Raw genomic sequence first — 27,450 nt, 5'->3', positions numbered from 1 at the left:
GGGGCCAATGTCACCCAGGAACCAACCAGTACACTTTTATTAAAAGCCATTGAACACATCGGATGAATTCTGAAATACTGACTGAGTCAATAATCAGAGGGGAACATGCCACTATGTTCCTGTGTATTGTTTTCTTTCTTTCTTTCTTTCTTTCTTTCTTTCTTTCTTTCTTTCTTTCTTTCTTCTTTTTTTTTGTTTTTTCAAGACATGGTTTCCCTGTAGTTTCTAGAGCCTGTCCTGGAACTAGCTCTTGTAGACCAGGCTGGCCTCGAACTCAGAGATCCACCTGCCTCTGCCTCCCGAGTGCTGGGATTAAAGGCGTGCGCCACCACTGCCCGGCAGAATCAATATGTTTTTAATATGATGAAAACTATGTTCTGTGTGTGTCTAGCAAATGCTCTGTGGAGAAAGATGCTCATTTGAGCATCAGGGACACAGACCACCGTCACCAGCGAGCAACTGCCATTGGCGGTGTCCTGCCGCACCTGGAACTTTCAAATTCTGCAAGCACGACTTACACATTGACAGGATGTTTTCATGGTTGCGAAAGTGTCAGTAAAATCGCCCCAAATGCCTTAGAGAGCCCAGGCGTACATTCCTCCTCCAGAGGGCGCTCGCTCGCTGCCCCGCTCGCTGCCCCACATTTTCCTGGCAGAGGAACTACTATTCAAATGGTCACCCGCTGAGTCATAAGGATGGGCAGCCTTCAGTGCTAAGGAGACCTCACCCGAGACTCACATCACAGACCTCAGCAGCTGTTACACAGGCAAACCCTGGGATAATCTGTAAGCAACCATGGGGACGGGGAGAAAACAAAACTCTCTACATAGATTACAAAAGAAACCAAAGAAAGTTGGGAGAGGCACCAAAGAGACCAAGCGAGAAAGCAAGAGGGGCTGGGGGCTTGCTTGGTGGTTGGTAAGAGCACTGGCCATGCATGCTGAGGCTGAGGGGTCCACCCCTAGTACCACCAACACATGAATAAACAAATAAGTGTAAGAAACAGTTTTACCCATTGCCCCCAACAAAGCCTGCCTGTCAAAATGGGGCTTTACCTGTTAAGATGAGAATTATAATCACAGCTAATATGTCAGGGTTTTCGGCCAGCACCCCGGGGGCATTCAGGGCCATGTGATGGCGTGAGAACTGTCCAATGGGTTTGCCTATGAGCTCGTCGAACGTTGCACTCCAGGCTCTCGCCACACTTGAAGTACCTGCCACAAAACACACGGTGACGGTTAGAGAGCAGTGGTTAGCGGAGGCCCCTCCTCAGGTCTGCCATGACAGCGCCCATTCAGGGCCTTCTTGCCACGTCGCCATCGAGCTGCGGAAGCTGAACCATAGCCTATGCTACAACAGAAAGGGCAGCTCGACAGTCTGGGGGATAAAGCCAGATGCTCCCAGGGGCTGCTGGAGCTCAGAAAGAAGTACATTGTATCCTCAGCCAAGATCTATGCTGTGTGTTTCAGGGGCGTGTGCGTGAGCGTGTGTGTGTGTGTGTGTGTGTGTGTGTGTTTGTGTGTTACACTGATGTACAAGAGTAAATCTTGATCATAAATTCAGACTTCGGATTTTTGAGCGCCCTCTGGAGGAGGAATGTACGCCTGGGCTCTCTAAGGCATTTGGGGCGATTTTACTGACACTTTCGCAACCATGAAAACATCCTGTCAATGTGTAAGTCGTGCTTGCAGAATTTGAAAGTTCCAGGTGCGGCAGGAATGTGCATTTGGTAGAAGGTGCACTCTGAATCTTGATCTTTTAAGGGTCTAGCAGTATTTCTCCTATACCAATGCTGGAGAGCGCCAATGACCAGTCAGCCCTGCCCATTAGGGACAGGAGTGGGACGCTGCTTCTAGGCGAGGACACTGTAGTTTTAGGTGGAGGGTCTTGGCATATAGCCTAGGCTGGCCTCAAACTTGCCATCCTCCTGCCTCTGCTTCCCAAGTACTGAAATCCCAAAGAGCATACCACCACGTTCATATTGATACTTTTGTTATATGATCTACGTATTCGTATGTAACACTGATAAGCGGGGAAGCATCTGTATGTGCAGGTAAAACACACAACATGACATGTATGAGCATGAATGCATGTATATGTGTATATCACAATAAAATAAATAACTGCCCTCAGTAATTGACGCAGCCTGACATCATTTGCTCGTTTGATTTACCCAAATGACCAACACTGACAAGTCGGGAAACCAACTTCCAAATGCAGTCTGGTAACCACTGCTCGGGAAGTCCTCCCATGAACCCTTGGCAGTAGGGAAAATGACATCCATGTCCTCAGAACTCACCTCAAAGGTGGTCTACAGATGAAGTGACAGCATCTCAGGGCCAAGCCTATACCACCCAAGCCCGATCATCCAGCCTGCCACTTTGTACCTGAACCCAGGGCTCATGGTATTTTCCAGACTGCAAGACCACGGTGAAGGCGTATCTCACTTCTAGGTGCCAGACCCAAGTACCCTAGCTACAGAGAACAAGGGGGCTGTACCCCAACAGCTGGCAGTACTGGCTGTTCTCATTCCCTTTCTTTCATTCTGAAGATGCCCGCTGCCTCTCGGGTGCTGTCTGTCAAGAAAGGGCACGTGAGGGCCAATATCTGTACCTGGCCTTTTCCTTTCATTCCAGAGGGCCTCGCTCAGGACTAGGGTCTGAATTGACCACAGAACGCAGGGGGATCCACACAAGGACTCAATTTCATTATTTGCTCTCCTGTTAAGTGTTTTTCCAACAACTCAAAACTTTAACCTCATTTTTCACCCACTTATTAGAAATTCTGTGCATAAAGCCATGAGCCTAATGGAGAAAAATGGTCTGTCTGCCCTGCCTGCTCAAGGAAGCCAGCTTGCTGCAGTGACGTTCCAAGCCCTGCCCTGCTGGATACCCCAGTCTTCCTTCCCAGGCCACCCTGTTCCCATTTTAGAATCACGACTTTAAAATGCATAACCATAGATACGTTCTTTAAAATCCGAAAAACTCTCCTCCCTCAATAGCGAAGGCCGAGCATGGATTCCCAGCTCGTTTTCATGAGTCTCAGACAGGCAGGTGGCAGGCCAGGACAGACTGTGATTTTGTTGGTCTAACAGCAGCCAACACTTCAAGTTCACAGCTGTTTTACACCCAGGTAAACCGCCTGGAAACGTAACAGCCCATTTTCAAAAGCTCCGCTCCCACTGAGAAGTGTTGCCATGTGAGAGGCATCTGTGGTTGCAAGGCTGAAGGCTGACCAGGAAAAGAAAAATGATGAATTTTATATTACAACCATTAGAGCGAGCTCTACTGGCTCGCAGACACTGGAGCTGCTAGGAGAGAGAAGAACCACCCACTGGACGCCTGAGCATCGGTGGCAGCCTAACAAGCTGGCTATGGCATCCCCCACGCTGACGCGACACCGACAGGACCAGGAGGTCCCTGAAGGCAGCTACAGGACCATGGCCAGGGTTCTTTGTGAGGGAAGTAGATTGAGATCTCATAGGTGGTTGTGTGTAATGCTAACACTTGGTGATGTATATAAGAAAGGCTGGGGTGGGCAGGGCGGTGGTGGCTCACGCCTTTAATCCCAGCACTTGAAAGGCAGAGGCAGGTGGATCTCCGTGAGTTCAAGGCCAGTCTGGTCTATGGCGCTAGCTCCAGGACAGGCACGAAAGCTACAGAGGAACCCTGTTTCGAAGAAAGGCTGGGTGGGATGGAGGATCAGAGTGAACGATGGTTTAAAATAGGCAGAAATTTAGACCTAGACATTCTGCCTCTTAAGTAGTTTCAAGGGGAAGAAACTGTGGCTGTGTCTACAATTACATGTGTAATTATTTATGAGAACAACAAATATAATCCAAATAGTGCAGAAGGACATGCAGTAAGGTGTCTTGTACCTATAAACCCATAGACACAATGAGAAGTAGTCAATGGAACACTGCCATGGAGAAACCATTATGATATTTTGGTTTATAAAGAGAATACACACACACACACACACACACACACACACACACACACACACACACAGGAGTTGGGAGTATAACCTAGTGGAAGGACACATGTCTAGCATACACAAGGCCCTGAGCTCGAGTCTCCTGCATCTCTACTCAACCCTAACTTGTTAACAATGGGAAGGCCCTAATTGTTAGCATCACACACCTCCAGTAAAATGGCCAGAGCAAAGTGATACTCAGTAAATACTGTATCTGCTGGTTATCAGGTTGGGTGTTTCTCCTCTTTGTACTTTACTGTGTTTCCCAAGGTGTCGTCTATGGTGATATATTTACTGCAATAATGGGAGGGGGATTCTATCAAAAACAAAACTACACATTTTAAAGTTAGAATTATCCTACCAGCCATGCATCCATGGGATCAACAAGGATGGTCATAGTTGGCCTGGCTTGGTCCCTGCTCATGGGTGCTGCGCTCGTTAGCTTTTTGTCAACTTCACACAAGTCACAGTCATGGGGAAGAGAGAGCCTTAACTAAAGGGTCATTTCCACCAGAATGGCCCGTAGGCAAGTCATCATGATTAATGATGGATGTAGGAGAGATGAGCTGACTACAGGTGCCAGCCACCCCTGGGCTGATGGTTCTGGGTAGCGTAAGAGCAAGTCAGTAAGTAACGTTCCTCCAGCTTCCTGCTCTGACTTCCCTCACTGACGGAATGCAATCTGTAAGCTGAAATAAACCCCCGTGTCCCCAAGTTGCTTTTGGTCTTGGTGTTTGTCACAGCAACAGAAAGCGGACCAGGACAGAGGCAGATGAATGACGTCACAACGGTGACTCCTAAAGACCCTTTATCCCTGCTAAAAGCGAGAGAGGCACACACACAGCAGTCAAGCTGGAGGACCCCTGGAGATACACTCAGTCAGTCTTTGGGGGAGAGGAGAGCATCCATAGCAAACAGGGGTCAGAGGACAAAGGCTGCAGGCCGGAGGAGACCCGAGGACGTACCAATGATGTAGGAGAGGATCAGGTTCCAGCCGGTGATGAAGGCCCAGAGCTCCCCCACCGTCACGTAGCTGTAGAGGTAAGCTGAGCCTGTCTTAGGGACGCGGGCACCGAATTCACCATAGCACAGGCCAGCCAGCACCGAAGCCAGGGCAGCGATCAGGAAGGAGATGACGATGGCGGGACCAGCATTCTCACGGGCCACTGCACCAGCCAGGACGTAGACACCGGCACCCAAGGTGCTGCCCACCCCAAGAGCTACCAGGTCAAAGGTGTTGAGGCAGCGGGACAGGCGGCTCTCCTCCCGACTGCAGTCCACCACCTTCCGACGCAGCATCTGCTGGCCCAGGCCGAGCAGGTTTTTGCAATCCATTGTGCTGAGCAAACCTGGCAGAGAAGAGAAAGACTCAGTCTTTGGTTCAGTCACAGCCACGTTTCACCTGCAATCTCGCGTCGCTGCAGGATGGAGCACAGGGACGAAGCCCTTTATGAAAAACATCACGGCTAACAACGTTTTTAGCTTAGCATTCCACCAGCAGCCGTCAGATTCCATGGGGACAGTCTCGGGGCTTTCCAGGACGCACAGAAACACAGAGTTGCCCGCCCTGTCCCAGGTGTCGGGGCCTCCACATTCACCTTATGGGTACAGGTGACAGCTGAGAACACAGTGAGTGACACTTCCCAACTTCAGCTGTGGCTTATACTGTATTATCATGAAACACAACCAAATTATATAGTAATTACTAAAACGCCTAAGTCTTGAACAAGACGATACTCCCGAGCTCAGCGGCTCGCCACCCGTGGGTCAAGTCATTCTGCACGTCAGATATCTACATCACGATTCATAACGGCAGCAAAATTACAGTAATGAAGAAGCAACGGAATAATGTTATGGCTGGGGGTCACCACACCATGATGAGCAAATGCATTAAAGGTTGGCAGCCTTCGCAAGGTTGGGAACACCGCTCTAGGTCATGGATCCATCCAACAGAAGAAACTGGGCATAGGCCTTATGTGAAGTCTGAGCTATCTTCACCGTCTTTCTCTAAACATAAAGCTGTCTGTTTCGGAGGAAGAGTTTACGTCAGCGGCAGCAGGCGTGTGCAGAGAGGCGCCACCAGGGCAGCTTCGGAAGACTACAGTTATTCTTTCTTTTTCCCTCCACAGTTCCCATCTTGACTGTCAGTTGGTCTTTGGTTGACTTAGGTCAACAATGAAGTGAGATGCTGATAAACAGAAGTCTCAGGTCTGGAAAAGTCTACTCCTAACCACCCACGGCAGCGATAGCCTGCCTGTCTCCTCACACCACCGCAGGCTCCAGGTCACGAAGGCGCTGCGGCTGTTTCTTCCTGTCTTTTATCTGCCGACCCCATAGAAAATCGTATTGTCGAGACCCGTAAGAGCTTTAGTTAGACCTGGGAATCCCCCGTTGGAAAAGGAAAAATAACTTGTAACTGGGGTCAAACAAGGTCACAGGGGGCCCAGTGCTCTGCTCCTCTTCTGGGATCCTGGCAGCCCTGCAGGTGGGAAGGAAGTGATGGCCCCTGACACCTAGGTGGGGGCGGAATCGCAAGGAAGTGATGGGCAGGTCACAGAGAGGGGAAAATCCCAGAACCCCAGAGTTTGGAGCCCATGTAAAGAGAGTTCGATGGCTTTCCAGTGTCTACAAGGAAGGGATTATTTTTGGACGTATCCACACCAGGTGCAGATGCTGGTGTCTGCTAAGCGGGCAGCGTGCCTGGGAAGTAGCAAGCTTCCTGCACATCGGGCCAAGGCTCTGGGTGCCAGGAGAAGCAGGAAGTACTGAGTCCTGACACTGCTGCATACAGGGAGGCACATGGACAAAATCAACTGGCGAGTGTGCTTGGGTTAGACGTTGACAGTGACGGTTCAGCTTTGGCAAACGACCCTGCGGCACAAAGCCTGTGCTCGGGTATGAAAAGAATGTTGCAGCCCTAGGGGTGGGACTCAGCGCTAGACCTCTTACCCAGTATGCGTGCTGCCCCGCACTCCAGCCCCGGCGCATTTAAGAAAGTAAAAAGTACAACTTCTCCACATTGCTTCTTGAGAGCCACACCCCAGGAATAGATTTCTGAACTCCCTTAAGGTAGAATGAACTCAGAGACCTCAGACCAGGACAAAACAGATCTTTTGGCTTTGCCTGGATGCAAAATACTTAGGGACAGACCTACCTGGGTCTCCACCTGCAAAGACAGGACGCCAGCGAACACCCACTCCGAGAACCAACTCACTGATACTGCAGGGACTTCAAAGTCGCCTTCAGACTGAAGATCATTAGCCAGATACAGAGATCCTGGTCTCCAGGCATCATATGAGGAGGGTAAGAAAGTGTAACCACAGGGCTGTCGCTCACGTCCCCTCACAAACACATGCAAGAAAAAAGCCCTCTGCCATTGGCGTAGCCCTTGGTGACAGGGAAGTGAGAGGGGGCACAGCTGGGAGCAAGGCTGTGCCAGGTGCTGCGGGCTGCTGAAGAGGACACCTAACTGTCTCCCTAACTGAGACAGCTAAGTGTCCATTTCTGCCCTGTGGGGAGAGAGGAGATGCGATACTAATTCACTACGCCCAGGGTTTATTTTAAGAAGCACCCTTTGTGTCTCTTCAGAGATATTTAAAAACTCTCAGGAAGGTGATGTCAGTGATTTGGACGCATCGGTCCACCTCTTCCACTCAGGCGAGGCCTCCGAAGCGGGACTTAACCACCAGCAGTTACGAGAAAGAGATGAGGTTTCTCTGTACAGAGCAAATCCATTCATTTGCAATCCTAGCAGCAAATCGGAGGCCGACTTCCTACCGCTGGGACTCACACAGGAAGTCGCCAGGTGAGGAAAGCAGGATCTAGACTAGGTTAGCCGTTTCCTGTGGGAGGGCGATGTGCACACAGCATCCCGACTGATGTTTATTACAGGTATTGATAGGACTCTGCAACGTGAAGTCTCTGCCCAGTCATATTCCATACTGATTGTTACAGAACACTTGCCTTAGGAGCAATGTGTTCCTTTCCCACAGAAACTCTATCTCCAAACTGTACCCTAGCTATCGCAAAGTACAAACAGAAGTCAAACAGAGCTGGAGAGCAGGCTCAGTGGTTACAGGCACCGCTCTTGCAATAGGACCGGAGTTCAGTTCCCACTGCTCACATCAGGCTGATCACGAATGCCTGTGACTCTGTGCTCAAACGCATGAAACAGCTCTGGCCTCCTGTGGACGTGTGTGTGTGTGTGTGTGTGTGTGTGTGTGTGTGTGTTACACACAACTAAAAACAATAAAAAGTAAATCTTTCAAAAAACAGAAGTAAAATGCCTGGCTGCGGTGGCACACATCTTTAATCCCAGCACTCGGGAGGTAGAGGCAGGAGGATCTCTGTAAGTTTGAGGCCAGCCTGGTCTACAGAGTGAGTTCCAGGACAAGCTAGGGCTACTCAGAGAATTTATTATTATTATTATTATTATTATTATTATTATTATTATTATTATTATTATTGAAGTGAAATGATCCAATAGGCCAGGGCTTCAGAAACTCCAAGTGGGGAGTTAAGAGTAACATGACCTTTTTAGTCTCAAATTTAATCTCCGAGTCCTTCCAGTCTGGCAGTGTATGGAGAGAGGGGTTAGAAAGAGGCTATTAGACACTGTCCCCAAACGCCATCCTTTAAAACCTTAACACACCTGTGTCTTTCTGGGCTTTCAGAACGGCCTGTGCCCTCACGGCCAGCTCCCGCCTGCTGTCTGGTGTGACACACTAACCCACCATTCCCGCGGGGAACAAAGGAAAGTCTGCATTTGTTCTGGGTTTAAGAAACCACACCACACAGTGGCTAGAGACAACTCAGGAGCTGGCCAACCCCTGCACCTGGTGGACCATGGCGTGAGGGGGCATGGAGCTTTAAGATGAGGGGCGGGATGCTCACAATGTAGGGACCTGCTACCAGGTCCAAAAAAAAAAAGGAGCGTTCTAGGATGCTGGTCATTGTGGAGGAGGAGCATTGGTGACATGACCGGGAGAAGGCTATGGAGAGGAAGTGATTTCAAAGCAGAAAGGAAAAGGGAAAGAAGACAGTCGCCATGACTGTGGTGGTCTGGATGAAAACGGCCCCCATAGGCCCATGGGGTGTGGCACTACTAGGAGGTGTGGCCTTGTTAGAGTGGGCGTGGCCTTGTTGGAGGGCGTGTGCCTCAGTCTCTTCTTGCTGCCTGCAGATCAAGATGTAAGACTCTCAGCTCCACGCTGCCATGTCCCCCCTCATGATGATAATGGACTGAATCTCTGAAACTGTAAACCAAGCTCCAGTTAAATGCTTTCCTTTATAGGGAGTTGCTGTGGCCATGGTGTCTCTTCATAGCAATAGAAATCCTGACTAAGACAATGACCATGGCCAAGATGATCAAAGAAGTGATCAAAGGACTTCACTTCTGGTCTGTGGTGAATTCACGTGTTCACAAGGCACTGGATTCTTGACCCAGGGGATTCAACAGGAACAAAACACAAAAGAGCAAGTCTGAGGGCAGGCTGCTAGTCTGGGGAGGAGCGGTATCAGGAGGATACACCTCCGCCATTTAACACACATCCCAGGAGAACCTTCATTCACAAAACCCAGGTCCGTAACATGTGGACAGCACTAATGGATCAACACGCGGAAGAGCGACAAATACTGAATGAAATTTCACTTCATTTTGGATGTCACTAAGTGAAAAAGACAGGAGAAAGAGTCGTCTCTCCCCCGCCCCAGTCTAACAAGAACCATGAAGAATTTACAGTAATATTAGACAAAACAATGTAGCCTTTAAAAACAATCACACAAGCCAGGTGATGGTGACACACAATTTTAAACCCAGCACTTGGGAGGCAGGCAGATCTTTGTGAGTTTGAGGCCAACCTGTTCTACAAGTCAAGTTCCAGGACAACCAGGACTGTTACACAGAGAAACCTTATCTAAATCAAAACAAAACAAAAACCCAACAAATAAAACCACACAGGCCTGGAGATATGACTCAGCAGATAAAAGCATCTTCCACAAGACTAAGGATCCGGTCCCAGCACCCACATGGTGGCTCACAACTGTCTGTAACTCCAGTTCCAGGGGGTCTGATGCGTTCTCTGGGGCTCCATGAGCTTTGCATACACATAATCAGAAATATACACTCATTTCAATAAATAATGAATCTTTAAAAATTACATGACTCCAGAAACTAGCACATAGCGTAAGGGGGCCTGAAGAGGAGAGCAGATCCAGAAAATGGCTGAATTGTGCTTTGTGTCATTGCTTTATTGAAGAACCAGAAATGTGCCATCTCACCCACAGCAGAGGCTCCAAGTCCAGCCAGACCCTTCACCTCACACAGGAGCCTTGGTTCTAAGGTGTGGCCCTTTCCTAAGGCCCTCAAGACACACCGAATGGATTTCTCAAGCCTGTCACAGTAAGGCACAATGCTGTTGTGACAGCCAGCAGTGCCCGACAGTTGTCCAGTTAACCTCAACCTCCTTTTACACCATCAGAAAGCCCGAGAGCCTCATTATCTTCCTGCTGATTTTAAAGGGGCCAAAGGCAGACCTCCCACCCTAAAACTAAATCCACGTCATGTGGGGCAGCTGCAAGAAAGAGGCCTCAGAGTAGAGGGCCAGACATGGCTTGGGACAACTTCCAAAAACCATAGGGGAACCACCAGGGACAAATACCCATGAGAAACAACTGGAGGGAAGAAAGATTTCCTTTGGCTTCACTGGTTCCAGACCTGAGGCAGAAGGTCACAGCATCTCACTCATGTGCTACAGCAAAAAGGCTCCTCTTGTGGAGAGAGAGAGAGAGAGAGAGAGAGAGAGAGAGAGAGAGAGAGAGAGAGAGCAAAGGAGGGGCAAGATGAAAGAGAGGTAAAAAGCCACGAGGCAAAACATAGATTAATATAAATGGGTCAATTAAGTTATAAGAGCTAGTGGGACAAGACTAAGCTAAAGGGCAGGTTTTCATAATTAATAATGAATCTCCCTGTCATTTTTTTTTGTCAGCTGGCAGCCCAAAGAAAAATCCACCAACATCACGGTCAGCTAAGAAGGCCACTGAATTATGAAACAGCAGTGGACTGATTCATTGGTTAAATAGAGGCTTCATGATCCAATCACCTCTCAATGATGAGACCCACCCAACACACAGGCCTTTGAAGACACTTCGCACCCCCATGCTAACAAACTGTTCTCCAAGGTACAGATGTGGGGGGAGGGGGGAGCCACTAACATAGCGTCAGCCCTCAGCCATGCTTGAAGTTAAGGACTGAGCTTCTCATGGCTCCAAGATGACGGAGCAGTATCGAGACCCCACACACACCTTACAGAGGCCCAAACAAATAAGCTTGGGTGTGACTAACTCTGGCTGTGACAGAGGCACAAAGCCTGCCCCCAAAGGACCCAAGGCCCTCTTCTGGCTGCGCAGGCACTGACATGTACATGGTACACACATACACACACACACACACACACACACACACACACACACACACACACACGGAGATCACTATCCCCGCCTCAGCAATACAGGTCTTTTGAGGCCCCGGCAGGGTAAAGCATTGGGGGACGATATAAAAAGTCAACTGTGCTTTTCTTAAAAGCCACCTTAGACTCTCTGTCATCACATCGCTGCCACTGTTTTCCTTTGAAATCTTGATCACAAGGCAGGCAGGCCATGAGGTCGGCTCTGGCTTCTTCACGGCAGTGGGGTTTGAACCTGCTTTATCACAGACCCCACCGGTTCCATCTGCCTCACCATACGCAGGCCTTCTCAAACCCGATAGCCCAAATCAGAAATGACCCACCCTGAGTATGGAAGATGCCAACCAGAACAGCGACGCAGATCCTCTCAGGGCCACACAAGGACAAGCTATGTGCACGGGGTACAGGAGGCTCCCAAGCCTGCCAGGGACAGCCCCAATGGAGCAGGAGTAACTGGGGTCTGTGTCCAAGATGCAAGAATGCCCATTAAGCCGACTTCATTCATCTTCCCCTGAGATGGAACGCTGGGGCCGTTACTTCCCTGGGCCTTCAAGGGATCCTGAATGGTGACAGCAATTTTCTGTGGCTCCTTTGAGAAGCATCTTGAAAGAGGACCAGGAACAAGAATAAAGCCGAGGATTCCATGCAAACATCCATTTCACTTTCGATTGGCTAGCCGGCGAATACCTTCCCAGCTCGTTCATTTACTCAGTCAGCATGCCCTTAAGGAACGCTGGGCTGGTCCCAGTATACACGCAAACCGGGGAACACACCTTACCTCCTGGACTTGTAGAAACTCCACTCACTCCTCCTCACGTCTTCCCACCATCACAAACAACACAGAAAAACAAAACAACAACAACAGCAGCAACAACAACAAAAAAAAAAAAAACATGCAATTCCTACAAAATCCAATGGTTCAGAAGCAGACAAAGAGAAGAAGCTGCAGGAAACGAGTAGACAAGGGAACTGAAGAAGAAACAAAACAACACATTTTGGTGAGCGGGGCCTGGTAGGAAGAAGCAAGACGAGATACCCGAGCCAGGCCAGGCCCACGCAGCGTGTCTTTAAAGTCAGAAGTTCAGCTGTCTGTCCTCTTATAAGGAGAGAAGGGTGGAGCCGGATGGTTATGTTGCTCAACTAACATAGCTCAGATGTAGCAGGGCCAGGACCTGAACGCAAGTCACCTGCTTTCCAAAGCTGGGTTCTCTGCCAGGGCTAACCTGACTCGGTTTGGGTTTGATGCTATTGTTTATTTTTTCGTGCTGGGGATGAACCCCAGAGCCTCAGGCATGCTAGTCACACCACCAGGCACCTACTTGTCTTGTGTCAATCGGAGTCCAGCCATGTAGGCCGACTGACCCTGAACCTACTTTAGAATCTCAAGCAGCCAGGACAAACACGTGAAACTTTTTCTCATTCCTGGCTTGCTGGACACAGCTTTGTCCAAACATGCCTCCTGCTGCCTGACAGCTCTCACTGGGTCACCCCATCTGAAATCTACAAACACAGAATGACTGACATGCATTCGGGGAAACTAGTTCCTGAATGCAAAATTGAACTGAACCCTCCAAGCACAGCAGAAGGACTTCGAGGGTATCACCCGCTCCCCTCCAGCTGCTGGCTGTGAAGCGGAAGAGACTTAGGGGGAGGTAAAAGTGGGTAGTTTCAGCTGCATGAACCACCCAGGATTGTGATAGGAATATTCTAGAAATCACAGAGACAGCAGGGGCTTGGAAAATGTATGTAGAGGGAACTCCAGACAAGTCAGAGAGATCAAACACACTTGAAATACTTTATGTCTGTAAAATAGGGGAACAAATTATATATATATATATATATATATATATATATGTATGTATGTATGTATGTATATATATATTTCAGGGCAGGAAGATTGAGATTATTGCCTCTCTAGAGGATTATAGACCTCTTATTTCCTGAATTTTTACTGTTTTCTCCCCTATAACAAGTGTGCAATGCTTCTGAATTAGAGGGAGAAATCTCTCTAATGAAATCAACAAACAGGAGGGAAAAGGGAAGATTAGAAGGTCCCTGGCAAGGTCAACCCATCTCATGTCTACATAGGAAATGCTGGTAATTAGGTCTGTGCAATTCTGTTATGTTTTTCTCCATCTCTGTGCAGGTCTGGAAATTTCCAAAATTGAATACAAAAGGAAACAAATTCCCCTGCAACTAACCCTGAAATGCTTGTAGCCCCCACACCAGACCCCACTCCACACCCCCATGGAACAGACTGCTTCCAGTGTTATTAGTCACTGCCATGTACTGAGTGAAACAGTCTTTTGTGGAGAGTCAGGTTGAACCGTATTTGTTGTGGATTATTCCTTTACACTGTGTGAAGATGTGTAATGGTGATTGGTTTAATAAAAAGCTAAATGGCCAATAGTTAGGCAGGATGGTATAGGCAGGACTTCTGGACAGAGAGAGCTCTGGAAAGAAGAAGGCAGAGTTGCCAGGCAGACAGAGGAAAAGGAGGAGCAAGACGGAACAGGGGCAAAAAGTCATGAGACAAAACATAGATTAATATAAATAACATTAATTTAAGTTACAAGAGCCAGTTAGGGGCTAGAGAGATGGCTCAGCCGTTAAAGGCTAGGCTCACAACCAAAAATATAAGAGCTAGCTAGAAAGAAGCCTAAGCTATTGGCCGAGCTTTCATAACAGGTCTCCGTGTCGTTATTGGGGAGCTGCCAGTGCCAAAGACAAGTATGACTACACATATGAAATTACTACTACCGAACCATTTTTATTGGCTTTATAAAAATAGCCAAGAGTAGAAAAGACCAGGGCTGCCCTCTCCAGCTGTGCTTTTGCTTTCCTATATTTCTTTTGAGCTTCAGAATTAAGACAGAAAAGTCAGCCACCTCTCCCTCGAGCTGGTGCTGGAGGAGCCAACACGAATTCTGAAGATTAGGCTGGTGGGAGGGGATAATTCCTAGATTATCCAAAAGCTCATGGCTGCTGAGCTAGAGGTAGAGAGAGGGGTGGAGACATTTCCCAGCACACATTTTTGTGATACAGGCTGTAAGGGGCCTAGGGAATTTTACGCTCCAGCCGGTACTAGGGAGAAACAGCACACACACACACACACACGCACACGCACACGCACACACACACTTACGCGCACACACACACACACACACACACACACCTGCAACCAGCACATGGGGCAGCAGACACGAGAAACTGCAGTGTTGACCAGAAGCCAGGGAGCGGCAGGAGGAAGGGCTGGGCTGAACCAACCTCTAGAGGAGTCTAGCCTGGCCATGCGACTCACTCCTTGAGATTCACACCTCGACTTAGGGGGAGATTAATTCATATTTGTCATGAAAAACGCTGGGGGGGGGGGCACATGACACAACACAACAAGTCCAAGGACTTTCTGTTGCTGGGGTACAGCATCCTGTTTCCATGCCTCCTTGCACAGTATCTTAATCTGATTGGTGAAAGCATCTTTGCATAAACAAATGTTAGAGCCTGTTGTACTTATCTGCAGTTTTCCTGACCCTGTTTCCTCAAAGAGACTTCAGGTACATAAAACACATGCCCCTGGTTGCCATGGGTACTATCTAGGCAGAAGTCATGCGCAAATAACCCCTACACAGGAAATGCCACCTTTTGTGGTAGGTCTTCCTGTCTTATTCCAAGCCACACTTCACTGGTGGCCAAAATCTCAGATGCTCACTCTGAAATGACCGGATTTGTATTGTGAAATATTCCTTCAGGCCAAGACTGTCCTCAGTCTTCAAAATCTCCTAATCAGAGCGTCCCGACACAGGCTTCCTTCTGTGTAGTGTGCATACAATAGATGACTACCCTGGGAGGCCTCAAGTAGAGAAAGTTTGGTTTGCCTAGGATTCCTTCATAGAACAGGAAGAAAATGGCCAGTTACACAAAGGTCTTCAAAGATCGGAATGTTTATTATTATCTGAACGATCAGAGACCAGCGCAGAGGCCAGGTGGAGGTCGAGAAAGGCACCCAGAATGCTGGAGGAATTCTAAAGGAATGAAACTAACTGCCCCCTGGGAGAGTGTTGTGGCCACCAAGAATGACTTTTATCATAGGTCAGTGGCTATGTCAATGGCTTGCTTTCTTCGTTCTAATGTAACATGGTAACCGCACAAACTCCAGGACCTGAACTTGACCCACTGCCTCACTCAAAGGACAACGTTCTAGACCCAACTAGGTGAAATGCTCCCTTCTTTCTGACAATCGATTCTGCCTCTGAGAAGGAAGACATTGATCTATCTAAGGCTTGTGTATGAGTGGTGTGTGTGTGTGTGTGTGTGTGTGTGTGTGTGTGTGTGGTGTTGGGCTCTGGGGATGGAATGTGCTAGACACACTGCTGAGTTACACTTCCAGCCCTTTAAAGAACTTCTAAAACCAGAATCCAGATACTTCCATGTAGGTCTTAACCAAGAACCACTGTCGCCCCTCCCCCCGCTCCCCGCAACACCAGACAGCCTTCTTCAAGGATGCCTCTATTGCTACAGCAATGAGAAAGTCCTCTAAGATCCCAGAACACATTTTCCTGTACAACCAAAAAACTAAGGCTGTTCTCAAGAGTAGCCGATGCCACTATGCTCCCCCTAAGGCTGCGAATCCTGGAATGAGCCACCAGCCAGCACACTCACAGGCCCAGAAACCCTAGCACAGCCAAATGAGATCTCCCACACCCCCACTCGGACAGCCTGAAGCAGCCCTGGACCTCAGAGACCCTTGGAACCCCACAGTGATGCTGACCCTCCCGCACTCGGGTCAGTTATTCGGGGCTCTATCTTGTTTGTAGTCCCTCCATACTGGTTTGTTGGACAAAGCAGCCACAGTGAGATAGCCCCTTGATGACAAGCGGCAGAAAGATCTCTAAGCTGGGCTACCTCACCCTGCCTGGCAGCAGCAGCTCTGCCCAGTCAGTCCGACACCATGAGAAAATGGGCCACAATACATTGCAAATATGTGTGTGTGTGTGTGTGTGTGTGTGTGTATGTCCCTGGCACATTGTGGCATACACCTTTAATCCTAGCTCTTGAGAGACAGAGATGAGTGCATCTTTGAGACCAACCTGGTCTGAGGCCTGGAGCTCCAAGCCATTCACGGCTATATAAGGTCCTGTTTCAAAAAAAAAAAAAAAAAAAGTCTCCACCCACCCTGGGCAATGATTATTCTAGGATTGCAGAACCCGCAAAAGATGAGCCATGCACTCCTCCTGACCTCACAGTGCACTATCTACATGGGAAGAAGAAAGCAAGTGGGTGTTTAGACCCAACTGTCTGCACAACAAATATTTATTGAGTACCTACTGTATACGACAACCCCTCCCCTGTTCAGGACTCAGACTACGTGAAGCTCCCTGTCCTCGGTGAAGACGGAGGCATAAAAATGTCTGGCCAAGACAGGAAGGTCTAATTATAATGGAATTATTATTATCAGAATCAATGACAGGAAGACATTATTAGTGAGGCTACTGCAGCTTCATCCACAGGTACTGCTTGTAGCCTAATCTCCCCTACAGATCCGTACTCCCCGGCCCCTTCCTCCGCCCTTCTTAATCCTCCCTGCAAGGCTCACATGTGACACAGGTCACCTGCTGTGTCTCCCACAAATGCCTTCTGATTAAGGACAATCTGCTGAACCTGATTATGTGGGCATTCTTCATAGAGGCACAGAATGAGGATTGCGAATGGCCATAAATGACCGTAAGTGTGCGTGAGAGTGAGGATCACTGCACACACACACATACACACACACACACACACACACACACATACCCCTCCATACCCCTGTGTGCCCTCTATCCACACTGAAAACTCCGTCCTTCAACATTTTCTAATGATAACGCAGCAAGAACGGAATCTCCACACCAGTGAATCTTTGTAATTCAACAGAAAACAGAGCAGTAGATCCCCCCGGCAACGACTTGAATTTTAATTAATAATTAATTAATTACTGGGGGTGATGCGCAGGACCTCTCTATGTAGCCCTGGCTGTCCTGGAACTTGTTATGTAGACCACGTTGACAAAGATCCACTTGGCTCTGCTTCCATAGTGTTGGGATTAAAGGCGTGTGCCATCTCCCTGACTAGAGCAATAGATTTTAAAAGTATATTTTCAGTGGCACCCTTTTTCTATGTAGAACCCAAACTTTTTTTTTTGTGAGCTACTTTTATTTAAAAAGAAAAGAAAGGCAGTCTCTCTGGCCAACCTTGACCAACCCTCCCATCCCCTTTCCCCTCCCCCTCCCCCTGCTCCCCCTCACTCCTCACCCTCTACCTTCCAACCCCCTAACCCCACTCAAAACTCTCAAGCCTGAAAAAGTGTTGGGAATTTTAAAAATAAGATGGGTGCAAGGTGCAGAGGTAGAGTGTTTATCCAGCACAAGCAGGGCCCAAGGTCTATGTCCAAATTCACACACAAAGACAACTTGGGGCTATAGTCATCGGTTAGGTTGGGTTGAAACGGAATGATACAGTCTAGTGCAAAAACTGTTCGTGTTCTGGGTACCAAGGGGCCAGTGGTACCTGGAGTACGACTCGTGGACCTTCTCACTGCGGATGACTGGAGCCTGGACGACGAGACGTCACAGTGGAGCCTGTGGCAGTTCCAAGCTTCTGCAAGACAGAGGGAAAGTATCGTCACACAGCTCAGTTTGGGCACCAGAGCCTCCCAGTAGGGGCTGTCAGGGAAGCAATGGCTCCTCTTAGCTCTGCTGTGGTAAGCAGGGCTCCACGCCTGAAGGAGTCCACAGATGGACACCGAGTGGGCTAGGCACGGGAGGTATCATGGATGACCATGAGTCACCTTGTGTCCTCTGCAAGAGCAGTCAGGGCTTGTAACTGATGAGCCAGCTCTCCAGCCTCATTTTTTTTAATGGCATACTGCAACATGCCAACATTAGGAAGAATCTGCGTGTATCAGTAAGAAAGTAAATACGCGAATCAGAGATCGAGCCAAACTGCAAACGCCCACGTGTTTCAGGATTTAAAAGCCCTCACAATATAATTTCAGAACCCACATGGAGTTTTGGTGTCATAGCCAAAAGAAACATAACGCACTGCTCTAAAGAAGGGTGACTATGGCCTGGGAGTGTGGACCGTGCTTGTGTAGCATGCAAAATAGCCCTAGGTTGATCCCCAGGGCTGAAAAAGAAAGGAGGAAGGGGAGAGGAGGGAAGGCTTAAATAGCTGTTTAGGAGGCTTGCTCGGGTCACATTTTTCTGCTATAGTATATAAAACAATACTAAATTAAGGCGAAAGAAAATGCATGCCATGCATTAATCCAGGGTGAACCTACTGGGATTAGTGGCCTGGAATGCATCGTGAATTAATTCATTAGGACCGCTTTTCCTGATCCAAGAAATGCTCCAACCAACTCAGTCTGATTTTCCAGACTAGCAAATTCCTTTGTTAAAAGCAGAACAGTAAAAAATACCATACACCTAATACCCAAAGAATTCAGCACCAATTATGTTATGGCAAAACAGGCAGCATTTAAGCAGCATCCTCCAGGGCCTCCGGGGGTGAGGAGGCTGCAAACGTGTGGTCATGCACATACTTAGTGGACACTGACCCACCCAGGGGAACTATGTACTCAAGTGCTAGCGAGCAGATCGCCCTGTCCAACTTCTAAGTCAGGAGACACATCTTCCCCATTAGCACGGCAGGACTCTGTGAACACATCTGGAACCCGTAGCCCACGCGCTGGGAAGCTAGTGACTACTGGCCGTCTCGAGACTGTGCTGACAGGCATGCTAAGGGTTCATTTTTTCCTTGTAAAATTTCTTGAGAATTTCATACGATGTATTTTGATCATAGTTACCTCCAACTCCTCTTAACTCCTCCCAGAGCCACCCCGACCCTTTACCCTTGTGCCATTATTTTTTTAAATAACCCATCAATTCCATTTTGCACTTCCCATATGCTCGTACGTGTGGAACTATTCACTTGAGCAGTGGTTCTCAGCCTACAGATCTCGACCACTTTGGGGGTTGAACGACCCCTTCCACAGTCCCCTAAGTCTATTGGAAAACACAGATATTTACATTATGACTTATAACAGTAGCAAAACTAGTTATGAAGTAGCAATAAAAACAGTTTTATGGTTGGGGGGGGGGTCACCGCAACATGAGGAACTGCATTAAAAAGCCACACCCTTAATGAAAACTGGCAGTCCCTCCCCCAGAAGACATCAGTTGTCCATAGCTCCTCAGCTAGGCGTGAGGGCTCATGAGTCCCACTTCCCGCTCCATGCTGACGTGTGGATTAGCTCGATCTTGTGCAGCCAGCTCAGCTGCTCTGAGATCTTAAGTGCATCAAACCTGCCATGCCCCTCTCTGGTCCGCTCTGACCTCTGACTCGCACAGTCTTCCTGCCTGCCCAGAGGTGGCCATTGCTGGGTCACAGACTCCAGGGAAATCCCCTCCGTCCTTCGGTCTAGAAACATCATGTCCTCGTTTCCCTCTTCGCTGTTCCCCAGAGACCCATACGGCAAAGGCTTGTTCCTCAGCCTACAGGCTATTGGGAGGTGGTAGAACCATTAAGAGGTGGGAACGAGTGGGAGTAGGGAGGCCACGGAGGGCATGTCCTTCAAGGGGACAGTGGGACACAGGCCCTTCTTTCTTTTGCTGTGAAGCCGTGAATGGAGAGTTTCGCTCCTCACGTGTTTCTACCTCAGTAGGATACCTGTCCATGGGGAGGTCCCTGCAATGTGGAAGAGAGCTAGCTGAGGAAGCCAGGGAAACTAGCCAGTAAAACTGAAAGTCAAAAGGAAGCATGGTCTACAGAGAATGGCTAAGATATACATCCTAGCCTCAGGCCTTCAATAAATTAGCCCAGTCCGCTCTGGGCCAAGATCACATGGCTCCAAATTTGACGATTCATCCTTCAACACATAAAATCCTTGAGACAGGGGCTTCATTGCTCTTCCTTGCTGAACACTGGAAAAGGCCTGTGAAGGAGAGAGAGTCTAATCCCTGAGCAAAAATCAAACAAAGGCTGAAAATGGAAGAAGTGGGAGTGGGGAGAGTGGGTATTGCCCCCATGGTACATCTGTCTACGTCTGTTGATGTCTAGAGACATCTTCAATTGACACATCGAGGGCTAACAGGCAACCAGCAGATCGAGGCCAATACAGTGCACAGCACAGTTCCAGCTAAGAGCTCTCCTCAATGGGAGGTGGGGAGGCCACGCCTCCTGGCATGAACCTGGGGACTGTAAGGTGCTCCATGTCTAATCAAGTGGGTTGGAGATCACTCTGACTCTTAAATCCCAGGCGCAAGAACCACAGCAAGATCTGTAAATGAGCACATATTCCCAAGAACCCAGAACCTCATCGCAACATCCCTTGAGGAACTTGGATGGCCCCGAACCATGAGACAGGAAGCAAGCTCATGAAACAAGATGGGGTGCGGATAGAGGTGCCAGCTCAGGAATGAGTCTGCTGCCCCGGAGACGGACAGTGGGCAAGGTCTGCAGAGAAAGGATCACTGGAGCCCACTCTGTCCTGCAAGCCATACAGGTGGTTCCCAAGTAGTGTTCCTAGCTGGGCACCTACGGTTCCTGTGTCATCAAGGCCAGCCTGCACCACACAGTGAAATCCTGTCACAATCCTGACTGATTAACAGACAGATAGGCAGAAGCCAGCCCGAGCTACACAGTGCGACTCTGTAACAGTTTAGATTGGTTGATTGATTGATGATAGACAGAGATGGCATATACATCTGCTAAGTATTCGTTTTAATTTAATAAATGAATTCTTGGGGGATTTCTTGGAATAAATGTCATGGGTCCACAAACACTTTCTCTGCATCTCATTCTGCCCTTCAGCCCTAAGTGCTCACACTCAGCATGCGAGGAGATCTCTGCCCCGCAGCTGATGAGCTGTCCTGATAAATGTTGCCAGGGGAAGAGGCTATTCAACGCGATTTGAGTGAAGAATTGTTTGATGGGTGAATAATTAGCTCTTAATTACACAGTTTGCCTTTTAAAATAAAGAATTATCTCATTAATGAGGTGCCCAAGGGGACAATGGCACCCATCCTGAATTTGGACATGCAATGCGCCTGTCTGCCAGTCTACAAAATACAGCCCTGACCATGAGAAAGTGAGGGCATAATGAGGAGAACTACTCTTTGGTTGCTGCTGTTGGGTTTTTTGTTTTGTTTTGTTTTGTTTGTTTTTTAAGTGCTCTGTATACGGGTGTTTGCCTGTGCGCATGTATGTGCACCATGTGTGTGCAGTGCCCACAGAGGCCAGGAGAGGGCGCCAAATCCCCATGGACCTGGAGTTACGCGTGGCTGTGAGCTGCCATTGGGTGCTGAGAATCAAGGTCCTCTGAAAGAGCAGTCATTGCTCTTAATCTGAGGCATCTTGTATACACAAACACAAAACATACACTGCAGGGCACACAAATGCAAAACACACACTACAGATCCCCAACAAAGTGAGTGCAGAAAAGAAGGTAACTCACAGCTATAATCCCAGCACCCAGGAGTCTGAGACAGGAGGATGGAGAGTTTGAGGACAGTCTGGGATACAGTGCAAAACCCTGTCTCAAAAAAGCCCAAATCGGCAAAGATAGCAACATGGGGGAAAATATGGCAGACCTGAGGACTTCCCTAGATGGAGGCAGGCAGAAGCAGCTCAGAAGGCCTGAGTAGGGAGGGCAGGTGTCTCCAGGCAGGAAAGAGATGAGGGTGGAGCCCTGCGCTGGAGGTTCTGTGCTACTTGTAAGGACGTCTTCAAGCTTCCCCTAAAAACCAAGGCAGACTTTGATCTCCACACCTGCATGTTCTCCGGCAGATCCTCAGTAATCACTTTCCACAGCCCTTTGTCCCCGAGATCGGCTTATGCCAACTGCCAGGGCCCCAAGTAGATCACAGAAAACTAACTAGCTGGAAACAGGGCTCCCTCACAGTGCCCTGGAGTGGTGCCTCAGGAGGACAGTGGCCTAGGGAACACGCTCAGTGGGCCTTCCCCCAGGATGCAGGCAGACCAATTGCTACCTCCCTCCCCAAAACCAGCCCTTGAAGCACCTAGCACCTTGCCCAGAGCATCCTCCCAGGTCTTGCCACGCCCCTTCTTGCGCCTCTCCGTGCACCTGGACGTACCATTTTCCTTAATCCTTGCTGGGCACTGTGCCACTCCTTGGTGCATCTTGCCTCAGTTGGTAAACAGGTTTAAAGCCCCAGATTGTAGTTCAGCGCTAGACCACTACTAATAAATAATAATAGATTAAAAAAAAAAGATTTCGGTGTTGATGATTATGGCACTATAAATGTGCTGGGTGTGGCATTGAGCGTCTTTAATCCCAGCACCCTGAAGGCAGAGGCAGGCGGTTCTCTGAGTTCAAGGTCAGCTTGGTCTACACAGTGAGTTCCAGGACAGCCAGGGCTGTGTGGAGAGACTCTGTCTCGAACAAACAAAACACATTATGAAAGTACTTCATGCTACTGACTTAAAAATGGTTAAACTGTTTCATACTTTGTGCATTCTATTGCAATTGCAAAGTACAGATAACTCAAGAACAAACTAAAACCTCCCGCGTGTAGGAGGCAGGGGCTTAGAGAAAGCATTGGAGCAAACAGAGCTGTTAAAACACACAGGCCTGTTTTCTTCAAGGGAAGAAACCCAAGTCCCTGTCACCAGGAAGGCTGGTGACCTTCACTAACAACCCAGTGAGCTTTTGCTATTCTATATGGAGCTACCCTTCCCAAACCCCCCCAAATTCTGGGCATTATTTAGGCCCTTATCTTGAGTTTTGTCTCTTAGTGCCTAGAACCCCATCCTTATGAGAGAGGTCACAAGTATTTTTCAGTCTCCATCAACAGAACCCGTCCTTACCTTTATTCTAAACCCTTCCTCCGTAGGCCCTTACCCTGAGTGCTATTGGCCAATAAAATTCTTTGTTATTGTAAAGGTCCTTAGCAAGAGAGTTTCAATGCAGCCGCCCCTGGAGCTTTGCTGTGATAATTGCCCCTGTAGACTTTCTCCCGGAGTTTTACTATGTTTAAACGTGTAAGAAAAATAAACCCGGGAGGCCAGACTCCGGAAGTTTTTGACCCAGTGCCTGCTAAAGTGATGCTGGACCCATTCTTCACCTCATGTGGATCATTTCCCTCTAGGCCGTGAGGCTTGAAGGGACCCCCAACACATACCTAAAGGATTGAAACAGCTAAACAGAAGATTAACTCCACTCACAACTATACACCTCCAAATTTATTATAGCCCCAAAGTGGAAACAACCCAAATGTTCCATGTTGGGGACTATCATCATCCACAGAAAGTTATGAAGTACCGACCCAGGCAACAACATGGACAGGCTGGACAATACCATGCCAAGTGAAAGAAGCCGATCGTAAATATGTTGAGTTGGTCCATTTGTACGAAATGTCTGGAATCCTGACAGAAAGAACTTAGTGTTTGTCCGGAACTGGGGGAGTCGAGGAGGAGGGAAGGAGGAGTTAATAAGCAGGTTAGTTAGGCGTGAGTAGTGGAAATCCTAGAAGCACAATGACAGCTGGATAAGACTTTGTAGTCACGACAAAGCGCCACGTTTCGCTCAAACCAATGAACATCATAGCAAGTAAATGACATTTTTAAATGCTGATGGGAAAAAAAAAAAAAATCTGAATGGCTAAGAGTGATCCATCCACCACCAGGGAGCAGGATGATGCTCTTGCCAGCAGCCCCCCTCCCGCCCCCATACTTCAGTCTAAACTCTTACCTCCGCCCCTCCAGACCAAAAGGTGGACCCCAGCTGCACCCGGCAAATGCTCCCCATCATACTCACGGGGTCCTTTATTACACGGAATGGCCATTCTGCTCTGAGAGCGTCAGGAATATGAAATGTGCTCCGGCTTAATAAACACACCCAGCCTGCGCAAACCAGGTTAGGCTGTTCAGTTCCAGCAGGAATAGAAAACCCAATCTCGGCTCGAAGCTTGTATAGAGCAGTGTCAGGTCACAGAATAAAACAGAGGAAGGCTACGCCATTTTGCTAACTAAGACCACATACACGGTTTCTAGGCTTTCAGCTCCAAAGAGAGGGTAGCGTGGGAACCCTTCTACTTAAGATGTGTATGTATGTGGTCCAGGGCCTGAGAAAATGAGATGACTTAAAGAAACGATCACGAGGAAGATTTTTATTTTTAAAGTTTAGGAGCAACGCTTTGAAGGCGTGCTCGGTTCAGGAAGGCAGAGGTGAACTGGAAGACATCCCCAGCAGCGTGGGCAGGGGGCTCACAAATGCCTGCCAGGTGACTTCCTGCGATGCTGTGGTGCCGTGCACCGCGGCCCCGGTCTGCGCTCTATGCGCTAGACCCCAGTTCACAAGCTTCGGGCAAGGGGCTGGAAGTTGAAAATACACGCGCAGAGACAGATCAACACACAGACCTTCCAACACTGGTACCAAAAGCCCCTCTTTAATAGCACCATGGAGGCTTAAATACACTGCAATGTATTTAATGGCCAACAGGTGAAAATCCCATCCTCTGATCCTCTAAGCTAGGCACAGCTTCTAGTAACTTCAATTAGAAGGTTCTAGCAGGGAAGAGCAGCTGAAGGCCAGGACTCATTAGTCCCAACACTGTAGGATGTCTGGAGTTGATGGGAACAGCTCTGTGCAGGAGGTGGCAGCCACCTCTTCCTTCCCGCAGATGTGTCTGGAACCGCCCCTAAAGATAAATAAGCCTGGGATGGCGCCCAGAGTCCACAGGTTAAAAATGTCCCTGAGAAGGCTGTCTGTGCTAGTCCTGCAATTACCGTGGGGGATTGGGCAAGCACCGAAAACCTTGGCCTCGGGAGTGCTGTGCTTTTATAGGCCCGTGAGTAATTTGTTCTCCTGGGGCTAAATTGCTAACTGGCTGCTTCAAATCCTAGGCGCACAGAAAGGGTTTGGGATGCGCCTACTGTGCAGAGCCATGAGCCTCAATGCTCCTTCGGCACAGGGGACCCTCCTCCTCCCTGGAGGAGACAGGGGGCCGGACGTTCAGCACTGCCTGACTGTTGAGGAGTGAGAGAAGGGGCCCCCAAGAAGCTGCACAAGAAATAAATGTGGTGCCTGAAAGAATCAGAAAACAAGCTAATCCATTCTTAAACAGCCCATATGCCATGGACACACTCACCAGTGTGCCCTTTAAAGAAATCTGGCCTTTGTTATCATTTAAGCATTCTCAGATCTATGGACAATAAATACACAGTCTTAAAAAAGAAAGTTCTGGAATTGAAGAAATAGCTCAAGTGGTTAAATAGCTTTTGCAGAGGACCTGAGTTCAGTCCCCAGCACGCACATGGCGGCTCACAACCACCCTGTAACTCCAGTTCCAGGGACTCTAACGCCCTCTTCTGGCCTCTGGGGGCACTGCACACATGATGCACATATGTGCAGGCAAAACGTCCACATGTATAATTTTTTTATTTTAATTAAGTTTCACCATGCATGGTGGCTCATGGCTTTAACCCAAGCTCTGGGTAGACAGAGACAGAAGGGCCTCAATGAATTAGGCCAGCCTAGTTCAGTCCAAATTTTCATTTTCATATATTTAAACTTTGGGATGTCCAGTCTCTATAGAGTAAAACAAAAGCTTATCTGTGAGGCCATTGTGAATCTCAGCTTGTCACACAAGTATGTGGAACTGAGTTCAATCCTCAGCTCATAAAAAGCCAATGCTGGAGACGGGGTCAAAGACAGGAGGGTTCCTGGAGCTCATGCTGGAGACGGAGGCAGGGACGGGAGGGTCCCTGGAGCTCATGCCAGAGACAGGAGGGTCCCTAGAACTCACTGGTCAAGCAATCTAGCTGGATTAGTGAGCCCCAAGTTCAGTGAAGACTCCTTGTCTCAACACCTTGGCGAAGCCGGTCATGGTGGTGCACACCTTTAGCCCCAGCCTGGGAAGCCAGAGGCAGGTAGACCTTGGAGTTTGAGGCTAGCCTGGTCTACATGAGAGTCCCAGGCCGACAGAGCTACATAGTGAGAGCCTGCCTCCCAAAGTCAGAGTAGGGAGCAGTTGAGGAAGACAGCCACCATTTACCTCCGGCCCCAACACTCACACACACCTCACAGTCAGACAAAACCACAAAATGCTTGGGCTCTGCCTGCTCCACCATGAAGCCATTCTTCCAGTCTAAACTTGGGGAAAAAGGAAAAAAAAAAAAAGCCCAACCAGGAAGCCACCTTCCTCTGTCCAGGAGGTCTGGATGCTCAAAAGCATCATTATTTATTTTACCAAAGTGTGTATACTTCCACATCCTGCTTTAAGAAGCTAAAGAAAAATGGCTAAAGAATTAAATAATTTCAGGGACCCATTTTTTTTAACCCATCCTCTCCTATCTAATTGTATTAAGCCATCACTTCCTGCCTTTTAACTTACATGTCTGTCAGCGTATCATTGACTCTCTTTTGTTGACCTTTACAAGGAACAATCTCCCTTCAGAAACCTCTTCAAAGGAAAAGTCAACGTGAAATGTCACCGGGAAAGACGCCAGGTAGCCAACAGCCAGGAAGGCACCCAGTGCTCAGCCCTGAGGCTGTGACACATTGGGACCCAAGTACAACATGGATGGACCAGGCATGGCAGTTCCCGGTAGACTCAGTGGCTCTTGGGGGCACAGCCTGCCATGTGGCACCAGATCCATCTCCATCACAGCTAGCTAGGTCCCGGGGTCCCCACAAGAAGAGCCAGGATGGCCGGGCGGTGGTGCCCATGTCTTTAGTCCCAGCACTCGGGAAGCAGAGGCAGGAAGATCTCTGTGAGTTCAAGTCCAGCCTGGCCTACAGAGTGAGTTCCAGGACAGCCAAGGCCACACAGAAAAACCCTGTATTGGGGGGGGGGGGAGCCAGAATGCTTTGCCCAAAACATACTTCCCAGATTTTCTTCACCTACAGAGAGAGAAACCTGACTAACAAGGTATGAACCTCGTGAGTGGAAGAGAGTAGCTGTGATCGATTATTACGTGTGACTCACAGAAAACAGGGATGAGTCAAAGGTTAATC

At 48.6% G+C, this 27,450-nt stretch overlaps 1 protein-coding gene across 1 annotated transcript in view; it reads right to left on the bottom strand.

The window, feature by feature from the left end:
• Positions 1-27,450, bottom strand: part of Slc7a1 (solute carrier family 7 member 1) — a 69,295-nt gene that overhangs the window by 18,531 nt on the left and 23,314 nt on the right. Inside the window, exons 2-4 of the mRNA XM_038345370.1 lie at positions 17,982-18,071; positions 4,941-5,324; positions 1,056-1,214 (exon numbers count right to left, since the gene is read on the bottom strand). Of these exons, the coding sequence (XP_038201298.1) occupies positions 1,056-1,214; positions 4,941-5,310 (529 nt within the window). The 5' untranslated portion in view covers positions 5,311-5,324; positions 17,982-18,071. The remainder of the gene's footprint in view (positions 1-1,055; positions 1,215-4,940; positions 5,325-17,981; positions 18,072-27,450) is intronic.

Source organism: Arvicola amphibius, chromosome 10 (genome assembly GCF_903992535.2).
Source record: "Arvicola amphibius chromosome 10, mArvAmp1.2, whole genome shotgun sequence".
NCBI classification, from domain to species: Eukaryota; Metazoa; Chordata; class Mammalia; order Rodentia; family Cricetidae; genus Arvicola; species Arvicola amphibius.
Note: the sequence above shows the minus strand (reverse complement) of the source record. Positions and strands in the feature narration are given on the sequence as shown.